General features: G+C 45.4%; 1 protein-coding gene across 1 annotated transcript in view; it reads right to left on the reverse strand.

The window, feature by feature from the left end:
- The window catches only part of LOC139566030 (fatty acyl-CoA reductase 1-like), a 76,607-nt gene that overhangs the window by 32,485 nt on the left and 20,450 nt on the right, over positions 1-23,672 (reverse strand). The window contains exon 2 of the mRNA XM_071386867.1: positions 22,868-23,138. Coding sequence (XP_071242968.1) covers positions 22,868-23,095 — 228 coding nt within the window. The 5' untranslated portion in view covers positions 23,096-23,138. The remainder of the gene's footprint in view (positions 1-22,867; positions 23,139-23,672) is intronic.

Raw genomic sequence — 23,672 nt, forward strand, 5'->3', positions numbered from 1 at the left:
CTACTACTACACTGTACATCATGTACAGTACCAACACTACTACTACACCGTACATCATGTACAGTACCAACACTACTACTACACTGTACATCATGTATAGTACCAACACTACTACTACACTGTACAGCATTTATAGTACCAACACTACTACTACACTGTACATCATGTATAGTACCAACACTACTACTACACTGAACATCATGTATAGTACCAACACTACTACTACGCTGTACATCATGTATAGTACCAACACTACTACTACACTGTACATTATGTATAGTACCAACACTACTACTACACTGTACATAATTTATAGTACCAACACTACTACTACACTGTACATCATGTACAGTACCAACACTACTACTACACTGTACATCATGTATAGTACCAACACTACTACTACACTGTACAGCATTTATAGTACCAACACTACTACTACACTGCACATCACGTATAGTACCAACACTACTACTACACTGTACATCATTTATAGTACCAACACTACTACTACACTGTACATCATGTATAGTACCAACACTACTACTACACTGTACATCATTTATAGTACCAACACAACTACTACACTGTACATCATGTATAGTACCAACACTACTACTACACTGTACATCATGTATAGTACCAACACTACTACTACACTGTACATCATGTATAGTACCAACACTACTACTACACTGTACATCATGTATAGTACCAACACTACTACTACACTGTACATCATGTACAGTACCAACACTACTACTACACTGTACATCATGTACAGTACCAACACTACTACTACACTGTACATCATGTATAGTACCAACACTACTACTACACTGTACAGCATTTATAGTACCAACACTACTACTACACTGTACATCATGTATAGTACCAACACCACTACTACACTGTACATCATTTATAGTACCAACACTACTACTACACTGTACATCATGTATAGTACCAACACTACTACTACACTGTACATCATGTATAGTACCTACACTACTACACTGTACATCATTTATAGTACCAACACTACTACTACACTGTACATCATGTATAGTACCAACACTACTACTACACTGTACATCATGTATAGTACCAACACTACTACTACACTGTACATCATTTATAGTACCAACACTACTACTACACTGTACATCATGTATAGTACCAATACTACTACTACACTGTACCGCATTTATAGTACCAACACTACTACTACACTGTACATCATGTATAGTACCAAAATAAATCACTTATATTACCACAACAGGCTGTAGTGGGCAATCAAACACCATCTCATAAAGTTTCCCCTTCTACAGAATCAATGTAACCTTTCAGAATCAATGTATCCTGTCAGAATCAATGTATCCTGTCAGAATCAATGTATCCTGTCAGAATCAATGTATCCTGTCAGAATCAATGTAACTTGTCAGAATCAATGTATCTTGTCAGAATCAATGTATCCTGTCAGAACCAATGTATCCTGTCAGAATCAATGTATCCTGTCAGAATCAATGTATCCTGTCAGAATCAATGTATCTTGTCAGAATCAATGTAATCTGTCAGAATCAATGTAACCTGTCAGTCAGCCTTGTAGTAAACAAGCATAATTCAAGACAAGAGAGAGGAATAGGAAGAAAGAGGAAGAGAAATTGAGAGAGAGAAAGGGAGAGAGAGGGAGAGAGGAAGAGAGATGGAGGAAGAGAGAGGGAGAGAGAGGAAGAGAGGAAGAGAGAGGGAGAGAGAGGAAGAGAGGAAGAGAGAGGGAGAGAGAGGAAGAGAGATGGAGGGAGAGAGAGGGAGAGAGAGAGAAGGAGAGAGGGAGAGAGGAAGAGAGGGGAGGGGGAAGAAAGAGTGCATTAAGGTCAGAGGGATGAGTGAGGTCAGAGATTGTGGGCCTGTGCATGCCCTTTGTTCAGAGACGAGGAGAGAAGGGCATTGTGGGATATGGGTGTTCTTTTGTGAGAGACTGAGGCAGTCTCCCAGTGCCAGTCTACCACTGATCTCCCCTCTGGCACAAATCATCTGACTGTGTGTGACTGTGTGTGTGTATCTCTCTCTCTCTCTTTGTACGTGCATGAGTTTCAATGTGTGTGAGAAAGACAGAGTATGGATGTGTGCCCGCAGCTTCCCACAGTGACAGGACATCATGGCCGTCAGGGCTGAGACAGAGGAGCTAATCTCTCTGTATCTCTGTAGCCTCAGACACAGAGCCAAGAGGATTGTGTTACTACTGGGATGACTGGGCTAGAACACAGCATCCATTCAACAGGGGTTATCTATTCAACAGAGTTATCTATTAGATATCTGTTATGCTGACTATGTAGGGCTGCCAGTTGTCCCTCTGTCTCGCTCTCTACTTCTCTATCTCTTTCTCTCTCTCTCTCTCAATTCAATTCAAGGGGCTTTATTGGCATGGGAAACATATGTTAACATTGCCAAAGCAGGTGAGGTAGATAATATACCAAAGTGAAATAAACATTATAAATTAACAGTAAACATTACACTCACAGAAGTTTCAAAAGAATAAAGACCTTACAGATGTGGTATTATGTATATATACAGTGTTGTAACGATGTACAAATGGTTAAAGTACAAAAGGGAAAATAAATATGGGTTGTATTTACAATGGTGTTTGTTTTTCACTGGTTGACCTTTTCTTGTGGCAACAGGTCACAAATCTTGCTGCAGTGATGGCACACTGTGGTATTTCACACAGTAGATATGGGAGTTTAATCAACATCGGGTTTGTTTTCTAATTCTTTGTGGATCTGTGTAATCTGAGGGAAATATGTGTCTCTATAATGGTAATACATTGGGCAGGAGGTTATGAAGTGCAGCTCAGTTTCCACCTCATTTTGTGGGCAGTGTGCACATAGGCTCTCAAGAGAAGACAGGCTTTCTCAATAGCAAGGCTATGCTTACTGTACATAGTCAAAGCTTTCCTTAAGTTTGGGTCAGTCACAGTGGTCAGGTATTCTGCCACTGTGTACTCTCTGTTTAGGGCCAAATAGCATTCTAGTTTGCTCAGTTTTTTTGTTAATTCTTTCCAATGTGCCAAGTAATTATCTTTTTGTTTTCTCATGATTTGGTTGGGTCTAACTGTGCTGTTGTCCTGGGGCTCTGTGGGGTGTGTTTGTGTTTGTGAACAGAGCCCCAGGACCAGCTTGCTTAGGGGACTCTTCTCCAGGTTCATCTCTCTGTAGGTGATGGCTTTGTTATGGAAGGTTTGGGAATCGCTTCCTTTTAGGTGGTTGTAGAAATGGTGTTCTACGTTGTACACGGAGGATATTTTTGCAGAATTCTACATGCAGAGTCTCAATTTGAATCTGTGCAGAATATCTAGGTGCTGCTCTAGGCCCTCCTTGGTTGGTGACAGAAGCACCAGATCATCAGCAACCAGTAGACATTTGACTTCACATTCTAGTAGGGTGAGGCCGGGTGCTGCAGACTTTTCTAGCGCCCTCGCCAATTCGTTGATATATATGTTGAAGAGGGTGGGGCTTAAGCTGCATTCCTGTCTCACCCCACAGCCCTGTGGGAAGAAATGTGTGTGTTTTTTGCCTATTTTAACCGCACACTTGTTGTTTGTGTACATGGATTTTATAATGTTGTATGTTTTTCCCCCAACACCACTTTCCATCAATTTGTATAGCAGACCCTCATGCCAAATTGAGTCGAAGGCTTTTTTGAAATCAACAAAGCATGAGAAGACTGCCTTTGTTTTGGTTTGTTTGTTTGTCAATTAGGGTGTGCAGGGTGAATATGTGGTCTGTTGTACGGTCATTTGGTAAAAAGCCAATTTGACATTTGCTCAGTACATTGTTTTCACTGAGGAAATGTACGAGTCTGCTGTTAATGATCATTTATTTTGTCCTGTAGTTCATTCAAGGTAATTGGAGAATCCAGTGGGTTCTGTTAGTCTTTAATAGTTGATTCTAAGATTTGTATTTGATCATGTATATGTTCTTGCTGTTTGTTCTCTGATATAGACCCAAAAAGATTAGAAAAGTGGTTTACCCATACATCTCCATTTTGGATAATTCTTCGTATTGTTGATTGTTTAGTGTTTTCCAATTTTCCCAGAAGTGGTTAGAGTCTATGGATTCTTCAATTAAATTGAGCTGATTTCTGACGTGCTGTTCCTTCTTTTTCCGTAGTGTATTTCTGTATTGTTTTAGTGATTCACCATAGTGAAGGCGTAGACTCAGGTTTTCCGGGTCTCTATGTTTTTGGTTGGACAAGTTTCTCAATTTCTTTCTTAGATTTTTGCATTCTTCATCAAACCATTTGTCATTGTTGTACATTTTCTTCAGTTTTCCATCTGAGATTTTTAGATTTGATAGGGAAGCTGAGAGGTCAAATATACTGTTAAGATTTTCTACTGCCAAGTTTACACCTTCACTATTACAGTGGAATGTTTTACCCAGGAAGTTGTCTAAAAGGGATTACATTTGTTGTTGGCTAATTGTTTTTTGTTAGGTTTCCAAACTGCATTCCTTCCATCTATAGCATTTCTTAATATTACTCAGTTCCTTTGGCTTTGATTCCTCATGATTGAGTATTGCTCTGTTCAAGTAGACTGATTTTGCTGCGGTCTGATAGGGGTTTCAGTGGGCTGACTGTGAACCCTCTGAGAGACTCTGGGTTGAGGTCAGTGATAAAGTAGTCTACAGTACTACTGCCAAGAGATGAGCTATAGGTGTACATACCATAGGAGTCCCCTCGAAGCCGACCATTGACTATGTACATACCCAGCGTGCGACAGAGCTGCAGGAGTTGTGACCCATTTTTGTTGGTTATGTTGTCATACAATGCATATAGCCCGGGTAGCCATTTGATTAGGCTTGGGAGTAAAAACTGTTGAGAAGGCTTTTTGTCCTAGACTTGGCACTTTAGGGCCTTCCTCTGACACCGCCTGGTGTATAGGTCCTGGATGGCAGACAGCTTAGCCCCAGTGATGTACTGGGCCGTACGCACTACCCTCTGTAGTGCCTTGTGGTCAAAGGCCCGAGCAATTGCCGTACCAGGCAGTGATGCAACCAGTCAGGATGCTCTCGATGTTGCAGCTGTAGAACCTTTTGAGGATCTCAGGACCCATGCCAAATCTTTTTCGTTTCCTGAGGGGGAATAGGCTTTGTCGTGCCTTCTTCGACTGTCTTGGTGTGTTTGGACCATTCTAGTTTGTTGTTGATGTGGACACCAAGGAACTTGAAGCTCTCAACCTGCTCCACTACAGCCCCGTCGATGAGAATGGGGGCGTGCTCGGTCCTCCTTTTCCTGTAGTCCCCAATCATCTCCTTAGTCTTGGTTACGTTGAGGGAGAGGTTGTTATTCTGGCACCACCCGGACAGGTCTCTGACCTTCTCCCTATAGGCTGTCTCGTCGTTGTCGGTAATCAGGCCTACCACTGTTGTGTCGTCTGCAAACTTAATGATGGTGTTGGAGTCGTGCCTGGCCATGCAGTCATGGGTGAACAGGGAGTACAGGAGGGGACTGAGCACGCACCCCTGGGGAGCTCCAGTGTTGAGGATCAGTGTGGCAGATGTGTTGCTACCTACCATCACCACCTGGGGGCGGCCCATCAGGAAGTCCAGGATCCAGTTGCAGAAGGAGGTGTTTAGTCCCAGGATCCTTAGCTTAGTGATGAGCTTTGAGGGTACTATGGTGTTGAACGCTGAGCTGTAGTCAATGAATAGCATTCTCACATAAGTGTTCCTTTCGTCCATTTGGGAAAGGGCAGTGTGGAGTGCAATAGAGATTGCATCATCTGTGGATCTGTTTGGGCGTTTCTTGCAGGATGACAATATCTGTATTACCGATTTCTTTGGTGAAGTCCAGGTTCCTGCTCTTTAGGCCAAAGGCAGATGACCTCAGGCCTTGGATATTCCAGGATGAGATAGTGAAGGCTTTGTGTTCCATAAAGTGTCCAATGTTGTTGGTCGTGTGGTTTGGCCTCAGGCCAGTAAGTGTGAGCAGAGCCTACTGAGCATCTGGTACATGCCATTGGCTTGGGCTAGTGTAAGAGTGGTGGTTGGGGCTGTTTGCCTGCTCACGGCCTGGGCATATGTGTGACTTCCATGTTGAGGACCTCTTTGCGGGGGTGGGGTGCATGGGGTGGGCAGGAGAGGCATAGGTCTGATCTGAGGGGGCCTAAATGGGGTGTGGGCATGGTTGACTTGGGGGGGTGTTGATTGGTTGGGGTGGGGGTGTGTATGTGGCTGGTGGTGTTGTGGTCTGGATGTAAGTCCTCTTGGCGTGGGTCCTCTGTGTGTAGGTTCTGGGGGGTCCTGCAGGTCTGGGAGAGTGTCTCGCTGGTCTGGGAGAGTGTCTCGCTGGTCTGGGCGGGGTGTCTATTGATCTGTTTCTCCTGTGTGAACTGTTGGGGCTACGTTTGAGAGCGATGTCCTTTAAAGTCCAGGCGAAGGTGGGTACTGCTGCCTTGTATAGGTGGACCTGGTCATAGAGGCTGTTCAAGTCCAGGGTGGAGTGGTGGGCCAGGAAAACATTTGGTTTTGAGGCACAGTCACGGGAAATACCTGCGTTTACCCGCTGTATGGTAGCAGGGTGGAAGTCTTTTCGTGGTAGCAGGGTGGAGTTAACCACTTGTGCATTGGGGAAAGTAGAAGAATCTTTTTCAATCACTCCCTTCAGTGCTGTGGCCACCCTTTCCTGCTGTGCTCTCAGGCCATTTGTGCCTGTATGTATTATTATGTGGCTAGGTGAACCTAGTTGGTCCTCAGAGAGAAGGTCTAGGGGGCGCTGGATGTTTGGACACCAGAGTTTAGACACACTGTGTTTGGGGAAAAGTTTTTTTTCTTGTACATATTTCCCATTTGAGTCCATAAGGAGAACAATCTGTGTCTTGTGTATGTCCTCAGTGGGTGTGGGGGGGTTGTCAGGAGGGCTATCAGGGTGGCTGACAGGGGGGGTGCTCAGAGGGGGTGACAGCCCCTGGTCTTGGGGTTCTTCATTTGTCTGTTCTGCTGTGATGTCGGCGCTATGCTCAGGGTCTGGTGTGGACTGTTCTGCTGTGATGTCGACGCTATGGTCAGGGTCTGGTGTGGACTGTTCTGCTGTGGTGTCGACGCTATGGTCAGGGTCTGAGGTGGACTGTTCTGCTGTGGTGTCGCCGCTATGGTCAGGGTCTGGTGTGGACTGTTCTGCTGTGGTGTCGACGCTATGGTCAGGGTCTGAGGTGGACTGTTCTGCTGTGGTGTCGCCGCTATGGTCAGGGTCTGGTGTGGACTGTTCTGCTGTGATGTCGACGCTATGGTCAGGGTCTGGTGTGGACTGTTCTGCTGTGGTGTCGACGCTATGGTCAGGGTCTGAGGTGGACTGTTCTGCTGTGGTGTCGCCGCTATGGTCAGGGTCTGGTGTGGACTGTTCTGCTGTGGTGTCGACGCTATGGTCAGGGTCTGAGGTGGACTGTTCTGCTGTGGTGTCGCCGCTATGGTCAGGGTCTGGTGTGGACTGTTCTGCTGTGATGTCGACGCTATGGTCAGGGTCTGAGGTGGACTGTTCTGCTGTGGTGTCGCCGCTATGGTCAGGGTCTGGTGTGGACTGTTCTGCTGTGATGTCGACGCTATGGTCTGGTGTGGACTGTTCTGCTGTGATGTCGACGCTATGGTCAGGGTCTGGTGTGGACTGTTCTGCTGTGGTGTCGATGCTATGGTCAGGGTCTGGTGTGGACTGTTCTGCTGTGATGTCGACGCTATGGTCAGGGTCTGAGGTGGACTGTTCTGCTGTGGTGTCGACGCTATGGTCAGGGTCTGATGTGGACTGTTCTGCTATGATGTCGACGCTATGGTCAGGGTCTGAGGTGGACTGTTCTGCTGTGGTGTCGACGCTATGGTCAGGGTCTGATGTGGACTGTTCTGCTGTGATGTCGACGCTATGGTCAGGGTCTGGTGTAGACTGTTCTGCTGTGGTGTCGATGCTACAGTCAGGGTCTGATGTGGACTGTTCTGCTGTGGTGTCGAGACTTTTGTCGGGAGCTGAGGTGGGCTGTTCTGCTGGCTTCTCTGCGGGGGTGGCCACCTCTCTAGTGGGTTGTTCTCTGTCACACGCCATCCCCCACAACCTCTCCTCCAGCAGTCTGATCCTCTCCACTAGTGCTCTGTTCTGCTCCTGCTCTTTATATTGTTGAAGTTGTCTCACCACAGTCCAGAGTGCAGATATGTCTCTCTCCACCTCCAGCTCTCCGGGTCTGATTAAGGGGCTGTTGTTGTGCTGGACTGTTGTCTGGGTCTGTGCTGACAAAAGTGTAATCACCTGCTGTTCCAGCTCCACCTGCCTTACCTCCCAGCTGGGTAAATGTATCCTTCATTTCAATGAGGGGGTAGTACTCTGTGCTGGGAGGTTGACTTTCCGCTGGGGGTGGCTCGTCTGTGGGGTTATAAAATGAAGAGTTCTGGTCTGACCTGCTTGTGGTGGGGGTATCTTTCTCAAGGGAGAGCTTCTCCTGCTGGGCTAATTCTTTGATTAGGTGAAAGTCCAGCAGAAACTGTTTGGGGTTGCCCTGTACCATTACTGTTCCAGACTTATAGAGATTTATATTAGCTGACTCAGAGTCCTCGTCGTCTAGTATCCTGAATTTCCACCCCTCGTTAACACCCCCTCTCTTAACAGAGGGGTAGTGTGCTAATATAGCACTGTACCATGCCAGGGGATGGTCTGGTTAATATAGCACTGTGCCATGACAGGGGATGGTCTGGTTAATATAGCACTGTGCCATGCCAGGGGATGGTCTGGTTAATATAGCACTGTGCCATGCCAGGGGATGGTCTGGTTAATATAGCACTGTACCATGCCAGGAGATGGTCTGGTTAATATAGCACTGTGCCATGCCAGGGGATGGTTTGTGTGGAAGATGAGGTTGCTGATGTTCCCAAAAAGTGTCTCTTGATTTTCCATAAGGAGCTTCATGTTGTGATCTTTTCTTGCCTTATCATTCTTTACATACACAGGTTACTGTATTTTAATTACCTCTGAACAGCGGGAGGTAGCTTCTAAGGCCTCTCCATTTGGTTGGAGACGATCTTTCGACTCTCCTGCCATTGTTGGGCTAAAGGGCTTTGACACCTCTCACTTGACACGTCAGTGCTGATTGAAATTGTATCAGGCTTGGCAGCCTTAATTTAGCATTCAGTCCTTATAAAGTAATGTAATGTATTTTTCTTCTTGGCTTTAAGAAATAAAATATAGCTTCTCTCTCTCTCCCTCTGAAGGGAGTCATGGGTGTGTGGAGTGCCTGCCGCCAGCCTCGCTGCCTCTCTGCCCCTCGTGCCACATGACAACCAGCCCTAGATGAGGAGCGGCATGAAATGACTGGCACCATGCCAAGCTGGCAGCCTAGGCCTCTTTCTGTCAAACTCCCTGTCTCTGGGTGGGTGTCTGGGTGGGACCTGTGTGATGGTATAGCCCTGTGTGGGTGAGTGCTCTCTGATCATGCCAACCTGCCCTAGATGAGTCTATATGTGAAGAACTAGCCTACCTGGTTAAATAAAGGTGAAAAAGAAAAGCCTAGGGGTCGTAAATCTCCAGACTCTCCTCCCGCATCAACAGTGGCGCTTTGTGGACTTTCACAGAAACCCAACACTAATGGCCCCTTCCTTTCAGCTAGCAACCCGAGCTGCCATGGTAAAACAGCTTCACTGACCATCCTGTAAATATAGCCACTCATTCACAGCCCCTTTAGAGATGTCAGGCAGAGAGAGAGAGAGAGAGAGAGAGAGAGAGAGAGAGAGAGAGAGAGAGAGAGAGAGAGAGAGAGAGAGAGAGAGAGAGAGAGAGAGAGAGAGAGAGAGAGAGAGAGAGAGAGAGAGAGAGAGAGAGAGAGAGAGAGAGAGAGAGAGAGAGAGCTGTCCCTTGGAGCAAAGATACGGCAGGGAAAGAGAGAGTAGCAAGAGCGAGATAAAGAGAGGGAAGGGAATAAAAGTTACAATGTGAATGACAGAAAGGAAGGATGTAGGGTGTTTTGTGTGTGCTGTTGTCCCTAGGGAGGCTTGTATACAGCAGCATAATGAGATTGTATTGCTCATGCATGGTGGGCTGTGGTTGGATGTGATGGGGAGTGGAGTGGAGCTGACTGGGTGTCTCTATGCCGGGTGAGCCACAACTTCACAGGCGTGAAATAGAATCATGACATAGAAGCTGCAGCTCTGGAGTGATGCAGACTAGGCCTCTTATTCATAGTCTGTCCTGCTTCATATACAGGCCCCCTGGTGGCTGAAGCAATCACATGTACACCTCAGGATTGGCACACACACACACACACACACACACACACACACACACACACACACACACACACACACACACACACACACACACACACGAAGGCCAAAGGTCTCTGTAGGTAGGACACGAAGGTCTCTGTAGGTAGCCGGCTGGTAAGTGCTCAGATTAAACATAGTACACACCAAAGATATCCCTGGCCTCTTCTCCCGCTCGAACAGCTGTTAGTGTTTCAGCCAGGCTGGGTGGATGGATGCTGGGTAATTGGGTCTGCTTTGCGGTTGGCCCCCTCTCTGCTGATCACAAAGCCGGAAATGTACAGTAGCTAGAAGTCCCTATAAGTCTACAATACAAAGGTAGAGCACTATAACATAGAGAATGGAGTTGTTTAAAGATGTATCATGGCTTTAAGCCATTTCCATGTGTCTGTGTCAGTTTATTATCTCTGTTTAGTCTTTATATTCTCTGTGGTTGGCTCTTGGGGGGAAACATTGTAGTGGACTTCCAGGAACGAGTCCTCTGGGAGAGAGTGCCAGCTCTCTTGGACGTCATCCAGTTCCCGTACATACCACGGCTCCTCAAAGACCCGGAGGATTCTTCAGCGGTGCAGACCAGGGCATAATTCATAAAAGCAAACAGTGGCGGAGGACAGAGCATTGCTGATCATCCAGTCCCAGCTGGAGGCTATCTGACGCTGTGCTCAACTCAATACAAGAGGATCAATACCAACAGGACAGTACAATTTACTTTACGGTGACAGACTGCAATATTAGAATTTGCGCTCAGCAGTCGGCATACCGATGGCATGGCATTCCACTTCTGAGACAGTGACCTCATGGCGAGCCATGGAAAATTCCATTATCCCTCTAGAACAAACCAAATGGAACTAAGGACTACTTTCTAATGAGAGATAGGAATCCATGTGATCGCTGGAGACTACCGACAGGGACAGGCCTAACACCATGCTTTACTGATCAAGCAAACTTAATGCTCAGGCTAACTGCATCTTCTCCTCAGTGGTCGTACCGTTGTAACCCCTGGGGGTTAGGGAAGGTGACAGAGTAATGTGGAGAGGGTTGAGGCCCCTCTGAAGAGCGATGCTTGTGGCCCCCGGCGGCCGGCCCTGGTCCAGAGGGGTGTTCGGCCGAGCGGAATCCCGGAACTCGGGTCGGAGCGCTACTGTCGTCAATCCATCGATTACAGAGGAAACCAAGCTGACAGCACTTCCACGCTCCAACGGGCACAGAGACACACACTGCATCATGGCAAGAAAAACACACACACTTCAACAAAAAGTTTCCATTCACAGTTTATCAAAGGGAGGAACACGGTGAGGCTGGGTAATCTTGATGAACACGATATCCTCTGTGATATAGAGAACAGGCTCTTATCGATCCTGACATCAAAACATGGAGCTTCTCAGAACCTCTACCTCCTTTAGAGGAAATGAAAATGGACCTTTCTCATCACAGGCAGATCAATAGCATGCACGTAATACACACCCACACACACAAACACACACACGACCACACACACACACACACGACCAGACACACAACCACGACCACACACACACGACCACACGAACAAACAAGTCATTACACATGAACAAGTCAACTCTGACCCCCAAGCATTCCATACTTTCATATTTCACAGCGACACTCTCTCTCTTTTCCTCTCGCTGTTTAGGCTCCATCCATCAACCACAAGTCCAAGACTGGAGAGCAGTAGGTGACCAATGGCTGTGCAGGTCTGAAGAGATGTACTCAGGGCTCTGTCTACTGCCTCCTCCAGGTCATTCATGTAGGGCATCTGTTAGAGTTGGAGACGTTGTGATTTGGTGTGCACCAAGGCACCGTTCTAGCATCGCTACTTTTTGACCTCAACATGCGGTCACACAAAAAGAGAAGGTCATCAATCATGCAGAAAGACCATCACATTGGATCAGCTAAATGCCTTGTCTAATACACAAACAACTATCTAGATATGGAAAGGGCAAGGCGCTGTGCAGACTCTTTATCCCTATGGGGACACCAGTGTGGGTTGCTGTGGTCCCCATTAGGATTAGGGCCACCACTGAGCATGCTCTAAATGCATGTCTGCCCTACCCTGAGGGCCCTCCTGGCACTGTTCAATGTGCTAATTTGTTTCACAAACCAAGTTAATGTGTGGCCTAATTATATGCAAAACATTATCTCTCTCTCCCTCTGAAGGGAGCCGTGGGTGTGTGGAGTGCCTGCCGCCAGCCTCGCTGCCTCTCGTGCCACATGTCAACCAGCCCCAGATGAGGAGCGGCATGAAATGACTGGCACCGTGCCAAGGTGGCAGCCTAGGCCTCTCTCTGTCAAACTCCCTGTCTCTGGGCGGGACCTGTGCTTAACGGTATAGCCCTGTGTGGGTGAGGGCTCTCTGAACTGTTATATCCACCATTTCAACAGAGCTCTACAGGGCCTTGTAATATACCTTGACGTATTTAAAAGTAATTCCACTCAGTAAACAACACGCCATACCATAGGGTGCAGTCATTGGACCTAGTTCAATAACACCAGCAGCAGCAGTGCTAGCCATAGACCCGTTTTACAGCCAACAGTTATGTCGTGCCTGTGTTAAAGGTGATTACCCACAGTGAGAGCTGGGATTTATTAATGCAGGGAGACAGGTACAAGGCTATAAGTAGGGCAGGAACAAGTGGAAACACCAAGCTCCCTGTTAGGGAAGAAAGCAATCAGGCCTGAATATTAGTCGCAAAAAAGAGGAAATTGATAATGCAATGTATCCGTGGGGGACCCATGGATATCCCCGACCACGAGCAGGTACCACTGCAGTGTGTAGACTAGCCTTGTAAACACAGCCAGTCAATAAGTGTTACCCTGGATGTTCCCCAGAGGTACATGATCCAGACCAGCCGGCCCATCCATCCCAAGGGCTCCAATATTTCAAGGATGCAATACCAGAGAGGATTATAGTACCAACCACTGTCACCACTGGTTTACCACAGAGCACTGAAACAAAGGAATCCACAAAGGCAGACATTTCTAAATACATTATGGACGTACGTGGTTGTAGCCTTAATCTCAACGGAGGTTTTGTTTCCACTGGACAACGTGTAACCTCGTCCCCAAGCTCAATTGTAACCGCATATAGAGAGCCAGCTGGGGATGCAATTACTGACATTGAATTCAGTGAGGCATGAACGCTTAAGGCTATTTCAGTTATAGAGTGCCCTGAAATACTAATTGTCATCGTAGGTTTCTGTAAAAGTGTGTTAAATATCTAGGTGGAGTAGGTGCCTAATATGGAAATCTTAATATAGGCTGAGTGCCAAGCTTGTAAGCTTTGTGGATTTTACATTGCCTGGCCAACATGCCTTGCTTACAATTTTACAACTCATTTTTTCATCATATCATAGAAATTATTAAAATGTGTAAATGGCCGGTACACCTTAAAGGAGCCAATGGATTATTAAATCATCATTGGCCAGCTTTCCTCCACGACTAGTTTTTCCTGACCAGGAAAACTCCTGGTCCTTATGGGGTATGGATGTGGTGGTACAGTAACCTTTTGACTGGCTAGGTAGTCTGTTAGTCTGTCCTGGCTGTCATTCTGATCTGGTCCTTATGGGGTATGGATGTGGTGGTACAGTAACCTTTTGACTGGCTAGGTAGTCTGTTAGTCTGTCCTGGCTGTCATTCTGATCTGGCCCTCCCTCCCTCAGTAGAGACTAAACTCCAGACCAATGTTTCCTCTAAGCTGCGAGCGTTCACGGCCACGCAGCTCGCCGGAAGCAGCTCCCCGGGACTTCCGCCGCAGAAAAATATAGCCCACAGAGAGAAGCACTCAACAATCGCAATCGACTGGTCGATCTCCAAGTAGGGCTGTGGCGGCCACAAAATTTTGGCAGCCGGGGATTGTCAAGCAAATAACTGTCGGTCTCACGGTAATTGAACGTTCATGAACATAAACTCATTTAGCGTTTCCTGGCTTCCACTCATAGCCTACAAGCCACGGATGCAGACCTTTGGAACATCTACATTTGAAAAAGTCTAATAAATCTAATATAGCCTACACATTCACAATAAATCCATGATTTATTTTAGACAGGTCAAAATAAACATGATATGAAGAAAATGTAGTCTATTTCAGAAGAACAGAATAGCATAGTTGTTCTTATGTTAGATACTGATCTAGCTATGCCATATGGTTGTGGGCTACACTAGTTCATTTAGCAGACAAGATTTGCTAAGAATTTCATGGCATTATTTTACAGTATGAAGAATACAATTGAACAAAGCTGAATCAAATACAAAGGATATTTTCTCCAAACGATTTTGAGCGGTTAACAAAAGAAATAGGTACTTTATACCTATAGACAGACGCATCCGGGGAGCAACTGCGCGCATCTGGGACGCAACTGCGCGCATCCTTATCCAATTCCGAGGTGCATATTGAAGATATTGGAAGAACTGTCCACAGTTACTTTGTCAGCCAACAAGATGAGTAGGCCTAACGAACAGCAAAGACACTAGCCAATGTCAATCTACTATCCCCCCTAGTACACAAGTTGACCTATTCTATTCTGTGCGAGAAATAAATATTCCTGAACATAGTCTGGGACAGTTGCGATATATCCCAAATTAATAGAAACACTAGCATAAAAAAACAACGTTTTTTACGCAATGAGGCTGACGCAACAGATCAGAACGTTTAGCTTAAAATGTTGATAAACTATTAGGCTATTTCCTCACTTCATAAGCACAGCAATACGCACACGGCAGTAGGCTATACGCGAGAATGTTCCATTAGCGGGAAAACACCATTATCAAAAGTGGCCACAAATGAGATTATGCATATAATGCTTTTATTGTAAAGGTGCATTTTTATGGAGAAAATGACTTTCCCCAAACTTGAAACTCACGCGCTGCGTACAGTATGCATGCCAGTTAACCTCCACACCGGTTGTAAAAGCAGGTTTAATGTGCTTCATTTGAAGAAGATATTTGGCCACTTTAATTGTGATACAAACCTTATCAAAACATATAGGTCTATGGGCTAGGCTACATGAGGTGTGATACTAACCTTATTAAAACATATAGGCCTATGGGCTAGGCTACATGAGGTGTGATACTAACCTTATTAAAACATATAGGCCTATGGGCTAGGCTACATGAGGTGTGATACTAACCTTATTAAAACATATAGGCCTATGGGCTAGGCTACATGAGGTGTGATACTAACCTTATTAAAACATATAGGCCTATGGGCTAGGCTACATGAGGTGTGATACTAACCTTATTAAAACATATAGGCCTATGGGCTAGGCTACATGAGGTGTGATACTAACCTTATTAAAACATATAGGCCTATGGGCTAGGCTACATGAGGTGTGCGACTTTGATTCGGGAAAGTTTCTTTTTTAAAGACATTGTTTCTTATGCTGGGCATCATTCACAAGTGATAATATATAATTCACAAGTGATAGGCTAATATTGTCACCCATCAGACTATTCTTGAATTAATCTTGTCTTTACATACTAAATAATATATGTGTGAAATTAGTTTTGATTTAGAATGGACCATTATCATGCACCTGTATCAAAACAGTGGTAGGGGAAAAATACCTGTCATCTCTGCACTTAAATAGCGAATGGAGGACGCTTTTCCTGTGGTTCATTTTCATGCCAGCCAGGTAGGCTACACTCCTGTTGTAAAGATAAGCAATGTGCTTAATATTTGCTTAATATTAGGAAAGTTGAGAAATAAATCCAGTAGGCCTAGCCTATAGAAAGGGACAAAAGAGGACTAATCACTCTGTTTTCTCACGTAATTGCATAGCCTATAGAAATGTTGCGCAACACGAGCTCATGGGCTCTCATGAAGTGTTTGATTAGATTTTTTATCGCATTTGCATTGATGTCAGAGAGATTAGAGAGACATAGCGTGCTGAGTACCAGGCAGTTAGCAAGTTTACCTTGACCATCAGCAGCATCAGAGCCTAATTAGCGTGATTAAACGGTCACGTGGAATTTGACTGCTTTCATGACTCGTGACGGTCACTGCAACATCAGTGTTGTATTTTGAGACCGGCTTGAATAAGCTAAGTAGCCAATAGGCAGAGGGTAGCATCATTTCTCTGATTCTCTGTGATAATGGTATGGGAAAAATAATGCATTTTATTTTGTAAAATGGGTTCTTGCATCAAACAACACACCAACATTTTCAGTCACCTCCTTGTCTGAAGGACAAGTGGATAAACAGTTAAGAACAAGTTTGTATTCACAATGACGCCTACTCTGGACAACGCTGGGCCAATTGTGCACCGACCTATTGGACTCTCAATCACAATCGGATGTGATGCAGCCTGGATTCATACCAGGTACTGCAGTGACACCTCTTGTACTGAGGTGTCTTAGACCACTGCGCCACTCGGGAGCCCGGTTTAACTTCAACCCCTGCATGTTTTTATCAAAAGTTTATTGGAATGTAGAACTACATTGAACACCACACATTGGCTGCTACTGTAGGCTGAATGATATAACAGCTATTTCCATGTTAAAATGTTATGGGATGCATTTTCTCCATTGTTTTTGATGGTTGGCCACTCTGGTAGGCCTACATTATGATCAAATAGCCACAGTAGTCTACTTGGCCACTGTTAAAACTAACTTAAAGCGGGTACAGCCTCAGTGTTCACAGTAAACACGAGCTGGAAGTTACACAGAATTTTCCCAACGCTCAAGTTTGCTCTCAGCTGAACTGAAATTTGCTCAGTGCCGAAAACAATTAGACGGAACATTGCTCCAGGCATGTCCCAACAGACAGACCTGGCTGGCACTGTGGGATGAGATTAAAACAGGAAAAGCACATAGCCTACACTACAGCCACAGGCTTTTTCTAAGAAATAGGAATCCATCCTGCTGTGGTCAGGTGTGGTGAGAGAGAGAGAGAGACAGAGAGCGGGAGAGAGAAAGAGACAGAGAGCGAGAGAGAGAGAGAGAGAGAGAGTGAGAGAGCGAGAGAGAGAAAGAGAGCGAGAGAGAGCAAGAGAGAGTGAGAGAGAGTGAGAGACAGAAAGAGAGAAAGAGAGAGAGAGACAGAGAAAAAGAGAGAGACAGAAAGAGACAGAGAGAGAAAGAGACAAGCTATACAGCTATAGGTGGAGTGTGATTTCCACCCTGCCCTAAACGTGTGTGTGACACAGTGATCTCACCACAGTGATCAGGGTCGGTCAGGGAGACAAAATGAATGAAAGGCCAAATGTAATTAATCTCTCTCTTTTTCACACACACACACACACACACACACACACACACACACACACACACACACACACACACACACACACACACACACACACACACACACACACACACACACACACACACACACACACACACACACACACACACACACACACACACACACACACACACACACACACACACACACACTGGAAGGGGGAAGCGGATACCTAGTCAGTTGCACAACTTAATGCATTCAACCGAAATGTGTCTTCCACATTTAACCCAACCCCTCTGAATCAGAGAGGGGCTGCTTCAATCCACATCATCAGCACCCGGGGAACAGTTGTTGTGGGGCTTAACTGCCTTGCTCAAGGGCAGAAAACACAATATATCACCACGCCCTTGCTTCCCTGCTGCCCCGTCAGTCACACAATGTACCCTTCATTCAGAGCAAGACAAGAGGAGGACAAAGAGAGAGATTACTGTTCTTTACCAAAACAAGAACAACACAACAGTTGTTCAGTAGAGGCCTGGTTCAACACCCTCCATGCCCTCCTCCTCCCCTCTGATAACTGAGTACAAATTTGAACAAATATGGAGTGCCAACAATCAGTTACATTTCCACATCCACTAGACTGTTTGATAAGAGAGGTGTGGTAATATCTGAGGTATGGTGTTAAACAGGAGAACAGAAGGTGGGCAGTGGGTGACAGACAGACAGACAGGCAGACAGGCAGACAGGCAGACAGACAGACACAGACAGACACAGACAGACAGACAGACGTACCACTCAGCATCCCTCCACAGATTACATGAAGCCATCTAGGTTCCACCAACCACATCCCACCAAACTAAAGACCACTCCTCTTCCACTGACCAATTCTCAATACTGTCATTCAGAACATATTGGCCAGGTCATCACCCACTCAGACCCAAGCCCAGTCAGCAGAATTCCAGTAGATTCTCCTTCTTGCCCCTCTAGCATTCCAGCATCCCCCACCTCTCCCACACAGGTCTGCACCCTGACTCTAGAACACGCTGGGCTAAAGCTCTGTTTCAGCTCTAAATAAGGTTATTCTATGTGTTTCAGCTCTAAATAAGGTTATTCTATGTGTTTCAGCTCTAGATAAGGTTATTCTATGTGTTTCAGCTCTAAATAAGGTTATTCTATGTGTTTCAGCTCTAAATAAGGTTATTCTATGTGTTTCAGCTCAAAATAAGGTTATTCTGTGTGTTTCAGCTCTAAATAAGGTTATTCTATGTGTTTCAGCTCTAAATAAGGTTATTCTATGTGTTTCAGCTCTAAATAAGGTTATTCTGTGTGTTTCAGCTCTAAATAAGGTTATTCTATGTGTTTCAGCTCAAAATAAGGTTATTCTATGTGTTTCAGCTCAAAATAAGGTTATTCTATGTGTTTCAGCTCAAAATAAGGTTATTCTATGCGTTTCAGCTCAAAATAAGGTTATTCTATGCGTTTCAGCTCTAAATAAGGTTATTCTATGCGTTTCAGCTCAAAATAAGGTTATTCTATGTGTTTCAGCTCTAAATAAGGTTATTCTATGTGTTTCAGCTCAAAATAAGGTTATTCTATGTGTTTCAGCTCAAAATAAGGTTATTCTATGCGTTTCAGCTCAAAATAAGGTTATTCTATGTGTTTCAGCTCTAAATAAGGTTATTCTATGTGTTTCAGCTCTAAATAAGGTTATTCTATGTGTTTCAGCTCAAAATAAGGTTATTCTATGTGTTTCAGCTCAAAATAAGGTTATTCTATGCGTTTCAGCTCTAAATAAGGTTATTCTATGTCTAGAATATTTTATTTTATTTTTTTATTTCACCTTTATTTAACCAGGTAGGCTAGTTGAGAACAAGTTCTCATTTGCAACTGCGACCTGGCCAAGATAAAGCATAGCAGTGTGAACAGACAACAACACAGAGTTACACATGGAGTAAACAATAAACAAGTCAATAACATGGTAGAAAAAAAGAGAATCTATATACAATGTGTGCAAAAGGCATGAGGAGGTAGGCAATAAATCGAATAATTACAATTTAGCAGATTAACACTGGAGTGATAAATCATCAGATGATCATGTGCAAGTAGAGATACTGGTGTGCAAAAGAGCAGAAAAGTAAATAAATAAAAGCAGTATGGGGGGTGAGGTAGGTAAATTGGGTGGGCTATATACCGATGGACTATGTACAGCTGCAGCGATCGGTTAGCTGCTCGGATAGCAGATGTTTAAACTTGTTGAGGGAGATAAAAGTCTCCAACTTCAGAGATTTTTGCAATTCGTTCCAGTCGCAGGCAGCAGAGAACTGGAAGGAAAGGCGTCCAAATGAGGTTTTGGCTTTAGGGATGATCAGTGAGATACACCTGCTGGAGCGCGTGCTACGGGTGGGTGTAGCCATCGTGACCAGTGAACTGAGATAAGGCGGCACTTTACCTAGCATAGCCTTGTAGATGACCTGGAGCCAGTGGGTCTGACGATGAACATGTAGCGAGGGCCAGCCGACTAGGGCATACAGGTCGCAGTGGTGGGTCGTATAAGGTGCTTTAGTAACAAAACGGATGGCACTGTGATAAACTGCATCCAGTTTGCTGAGTAGAGTATTGGAAGCTATTTTGTAGATGACATCGCCGAAGTCGAGGATCGGTAGGTTCGGTTTTACTAGGGTAAGTTTGGCGGCGTGAGTGAAGGAGGCTTTGTTGCGAAATAGAAAGCCGACTCTAGATTTGATTTTGGATTGGAGATGTTTGATATGAGTCTGGAAGGAGAGTTTGCAGTCTAGCCAGACACCTAGGTACTTATAGATGTCCACATATTCTAGGTCGGAACCGTCCAGGGTGGTGATGCTAGTCGGGCGTGCGGGTGCAGGCAGCGAACGGTTGAAAAGCATGCATTTGGTTTTACTAGCGTTTAAGAGCAGTTGGAGGCCACGGAAGGAGTGTTGTATGGCATTGAAGCTCGTTTGGAGGTTAGATAGCACAGTGTCCAAGGAAGGGCCAGAAGTATACAGAATGGTGTCGTCTGCGTAGAGGTGGATCAGGGAATCGCCCGCAGCAAGAGCAACATCATTGATATATACAGAGAAAAGAGTCGGCCCGAGAATTGAACCCTGTGGTACCCCCATAGAGACTGCCAGAGGACCGGACAACATGCCCTCCTATTTGACACACTGAACTCTGTCTGCAAAGTAGTTGGTGAACCAGGCAAGGCAGTCATTAGAAAAACCGAGGCTACTGAGTCTGCCGATAAGAATATGGTGATTGACAGAGTCGAAAGCCTTGGCCAGGTCGATGAAGACGGCTGCACAGTACTGTCTTTTATCGATGCCGGTTATGATATCGTTTAGTACCTTGAGCGTGGCTGAGGTGCACCCGTGACCGGCTCGGAAACCGGATTGCACAGCGGAGAAGGTACGGTGGGATTCGAGATGGTCAGTGATCTGTTTGTTGACTTGGCTTTCGAAGACCTTAGATAGGCATGGCAGGATGGATATAGGTCTGTAACAGTTTGGGTCCAGGGTGTCTCCCCCTTTGAAGAGGGGGATGACCGCGGCAGCTTTCCAATCCTTGGGGATCTCAGATGATACGAAGGAGAGGTTCAACAGGCTGGTAATAGGGGGTGCGACAATGGCGGCGGACAGTTTCAGAAATAGGGGGTCCAGATTGTCAAGCCCAGCTGATTTGTATGGGTCCAGGTTTTCCAGCTCTTTCAGAACATCTGCTATCTGGATTTGGGTAAAGGAGAAGCTGGGGAGGCTTGGGCGAGTAGCAACGGGGGGGGGCGGGGCTGTTGGCCAAGGTTGGAGTCGCCAGGAGGAAGGCATGGCCAGCCATTGAGAAATGCTTGTTGAAGTTTTCGATTATCACGGATTTATCGGTGGTGACCGTGTTACCTAGCCTCAGTGCAGTGGGCAGCTGGGAGGAGGTGCTCTTGTTCTCCATGGACTTTACAGTATCCCAGAACTTTTTGGAGTTAGAGCTACAGGATGCACATTTCTGCTTGAAAAAGCTGGCCTTTGCTTTCCTGACTGACTGCGTGTATTGGTTCCTGACTTCCCTGAACAGTTGCATATCGCGGGGGCTCTTCGATGCTATTGCAGTTCGCCACAGGATGTTTTTGTGCTGGTCGAGGGCAGTAAGGTCTGGAGTGAACCAAGGGCTATATCTGTTCTTAGTTCTGCATTTATAATAAGAGAATATAAGAGAATAGCAGCCTATTAGTGGGAGAAGGCATGCAAAAAAGCCTCAACTAAGGCACCCTTACCCCTTATGCATATCTATCACACTTTACAGTACATCCAATGCCCAGCAATTCACAGAACTCAACTAACCAGACAACAGCTAATTTATAGGCCTATTCTTTAATGGTCAAGGCATATCAGGAGAGAGTCAATTCAATCAGATGTCTATCTGGATGTCCTTTTCCAGGTCACAGCACCTTTGCCTGATAACATGCTTTTAACGAAGCCCACAGAGACGCTCGTTTTGGCCGTTACCTAGCAACAAGTGTTCTGAGTGACATTCAATATCCATAAGGGCATACAGCATGAAAGGCGGCTGGAACGGGCAGAGAGCATTCATCCTATAGAATCCTCATTTGTAAAGAAAAACCTCTGTCTAAGACGGATAATACAGAGACTGTATTCTCGGCACCCAGAATCTCAAGTGCGCGCTGTTGTTAAGACTGTATGAGAGACTATGCAGACTGCAACAGTGACATGAATAACAATTGGAGGGAAATGCTTTATACAGCCGTAGTTAAACACATTCCTTTGAATGGTCTGATTTGATAAGGAGCCAGTCTGTTTTTTGTATCCTCTCCTCCCTGTCTGTCTTGTTTGGCTGGCTAGTGCAGTCAACTGCACAAACAGACTACCGAGTTTGATGAACACCAAGTTGTTATCCTTTCTCTGGTGTGTGAAGACACATTCTGGGCGTTTGAATTCAAAAATCACATCAGGTAGAGAGTCTCTCTCTCTCTATCTCTCTCTCTGTGTGTTTTCAGTTAGAGCAATAACAACATCAGTAGCAGCAGAGAGTAAAAGAGAGCCACGATGCTTCAGCATGTATTTGTGAACACGTCAATACTCTCCCAGTCTCACTCACAACATCAAGCAATGTTTCAATAAACACAAAGCTGCGAGAATACAAAACACCTAAGCCAATCAACCTACATGTGGCACAAAGCCAACAGGAAACAGATTCATTATACAGTTTGCCTTCACTTCAGATCAGTGCAGATCAATAGGATGGCATCATGAGAAGGAACTTCTTTAGACTAGATTCAGCCTAGCGTACTACAGCCTAGCGTACTACAGCCTAGTGCACTACAGCCTAGTGTACAAAACCATCGAGTAGTACCCCTCACCTTGCACTTTATCATGTCGCTGACCCGTTCCTGCATGGACTGTCCAGCCTTGGGCCTGACTAGGAGGTAGAGGGTTTGGACCTCTGGACAGGACCGCAGCAGTTTCTCCACCAGCACCTTGCCCATGAAGCCCGTGGCGCCAGTGATCAGCACATTCTTGCCTGCGTAGTAGTCAGCGATAGACACCATGCTACCGTCTGTCTCTGTCTCTTCTCCTGTCTTTCCCATCTGTGTAGCTCGTCCCGTACCCCCAGCCTTCACAAGGCAGCTCCTAGAGAGAAAGATAGAGGGATGGAGGGAGAGAGAATGAGAGAGAGAGAGAGAAGAAACGATAGGAGACAATTAGCTGAGGCTCTTTACATGAGCCAACACTCATTACAATTGACATAACCTACAGTATGTATTGTGTATGTATTAATGCTGAGTATTAGGTGACAGACCTGTAGAGAGAAGTAAAGCTGGGACTCACTGGGTGCTGGGAGTCACTTTGTTAATGACAGGGTAAGTGGGGAGGACAGGAAGGTGAAAGCACAAAGACAGGTGAAACAGATCAGGGTGTGACAATTTCGCTACATCCGCAATAACATCACAGACACTGCTATGCCACTGCTGCACTAGGGTGGATGAAATTATGTTGAATTTCATATTTGACTTGACATATTATATTTGACCTTATTTCAATGCTGATGGTAAAATGGTATGGTTTAAACGTGTATTATTGATATCATGAATTTGGCATCCTATTTATAGGGTTAATGGTTGTTACTTCTAAAGACCCAATCAACCATGGGCCAATGAGAGTATA

Source organism: Salvelinus alpinus, chromosome 37 (genome assembly GCF_045679555.1).
Source record: "Salvelinus alpinus chromosome 37, SLU_Salpinus.1, whole genome shotgun sequence".
NCBI classification, from domain to species: Eukaryota; Metazoa; Chordata; class Actinopteri; order Salmoniformes; family Salmonidae; genus Salvelinus; species Salvelinus alpinus.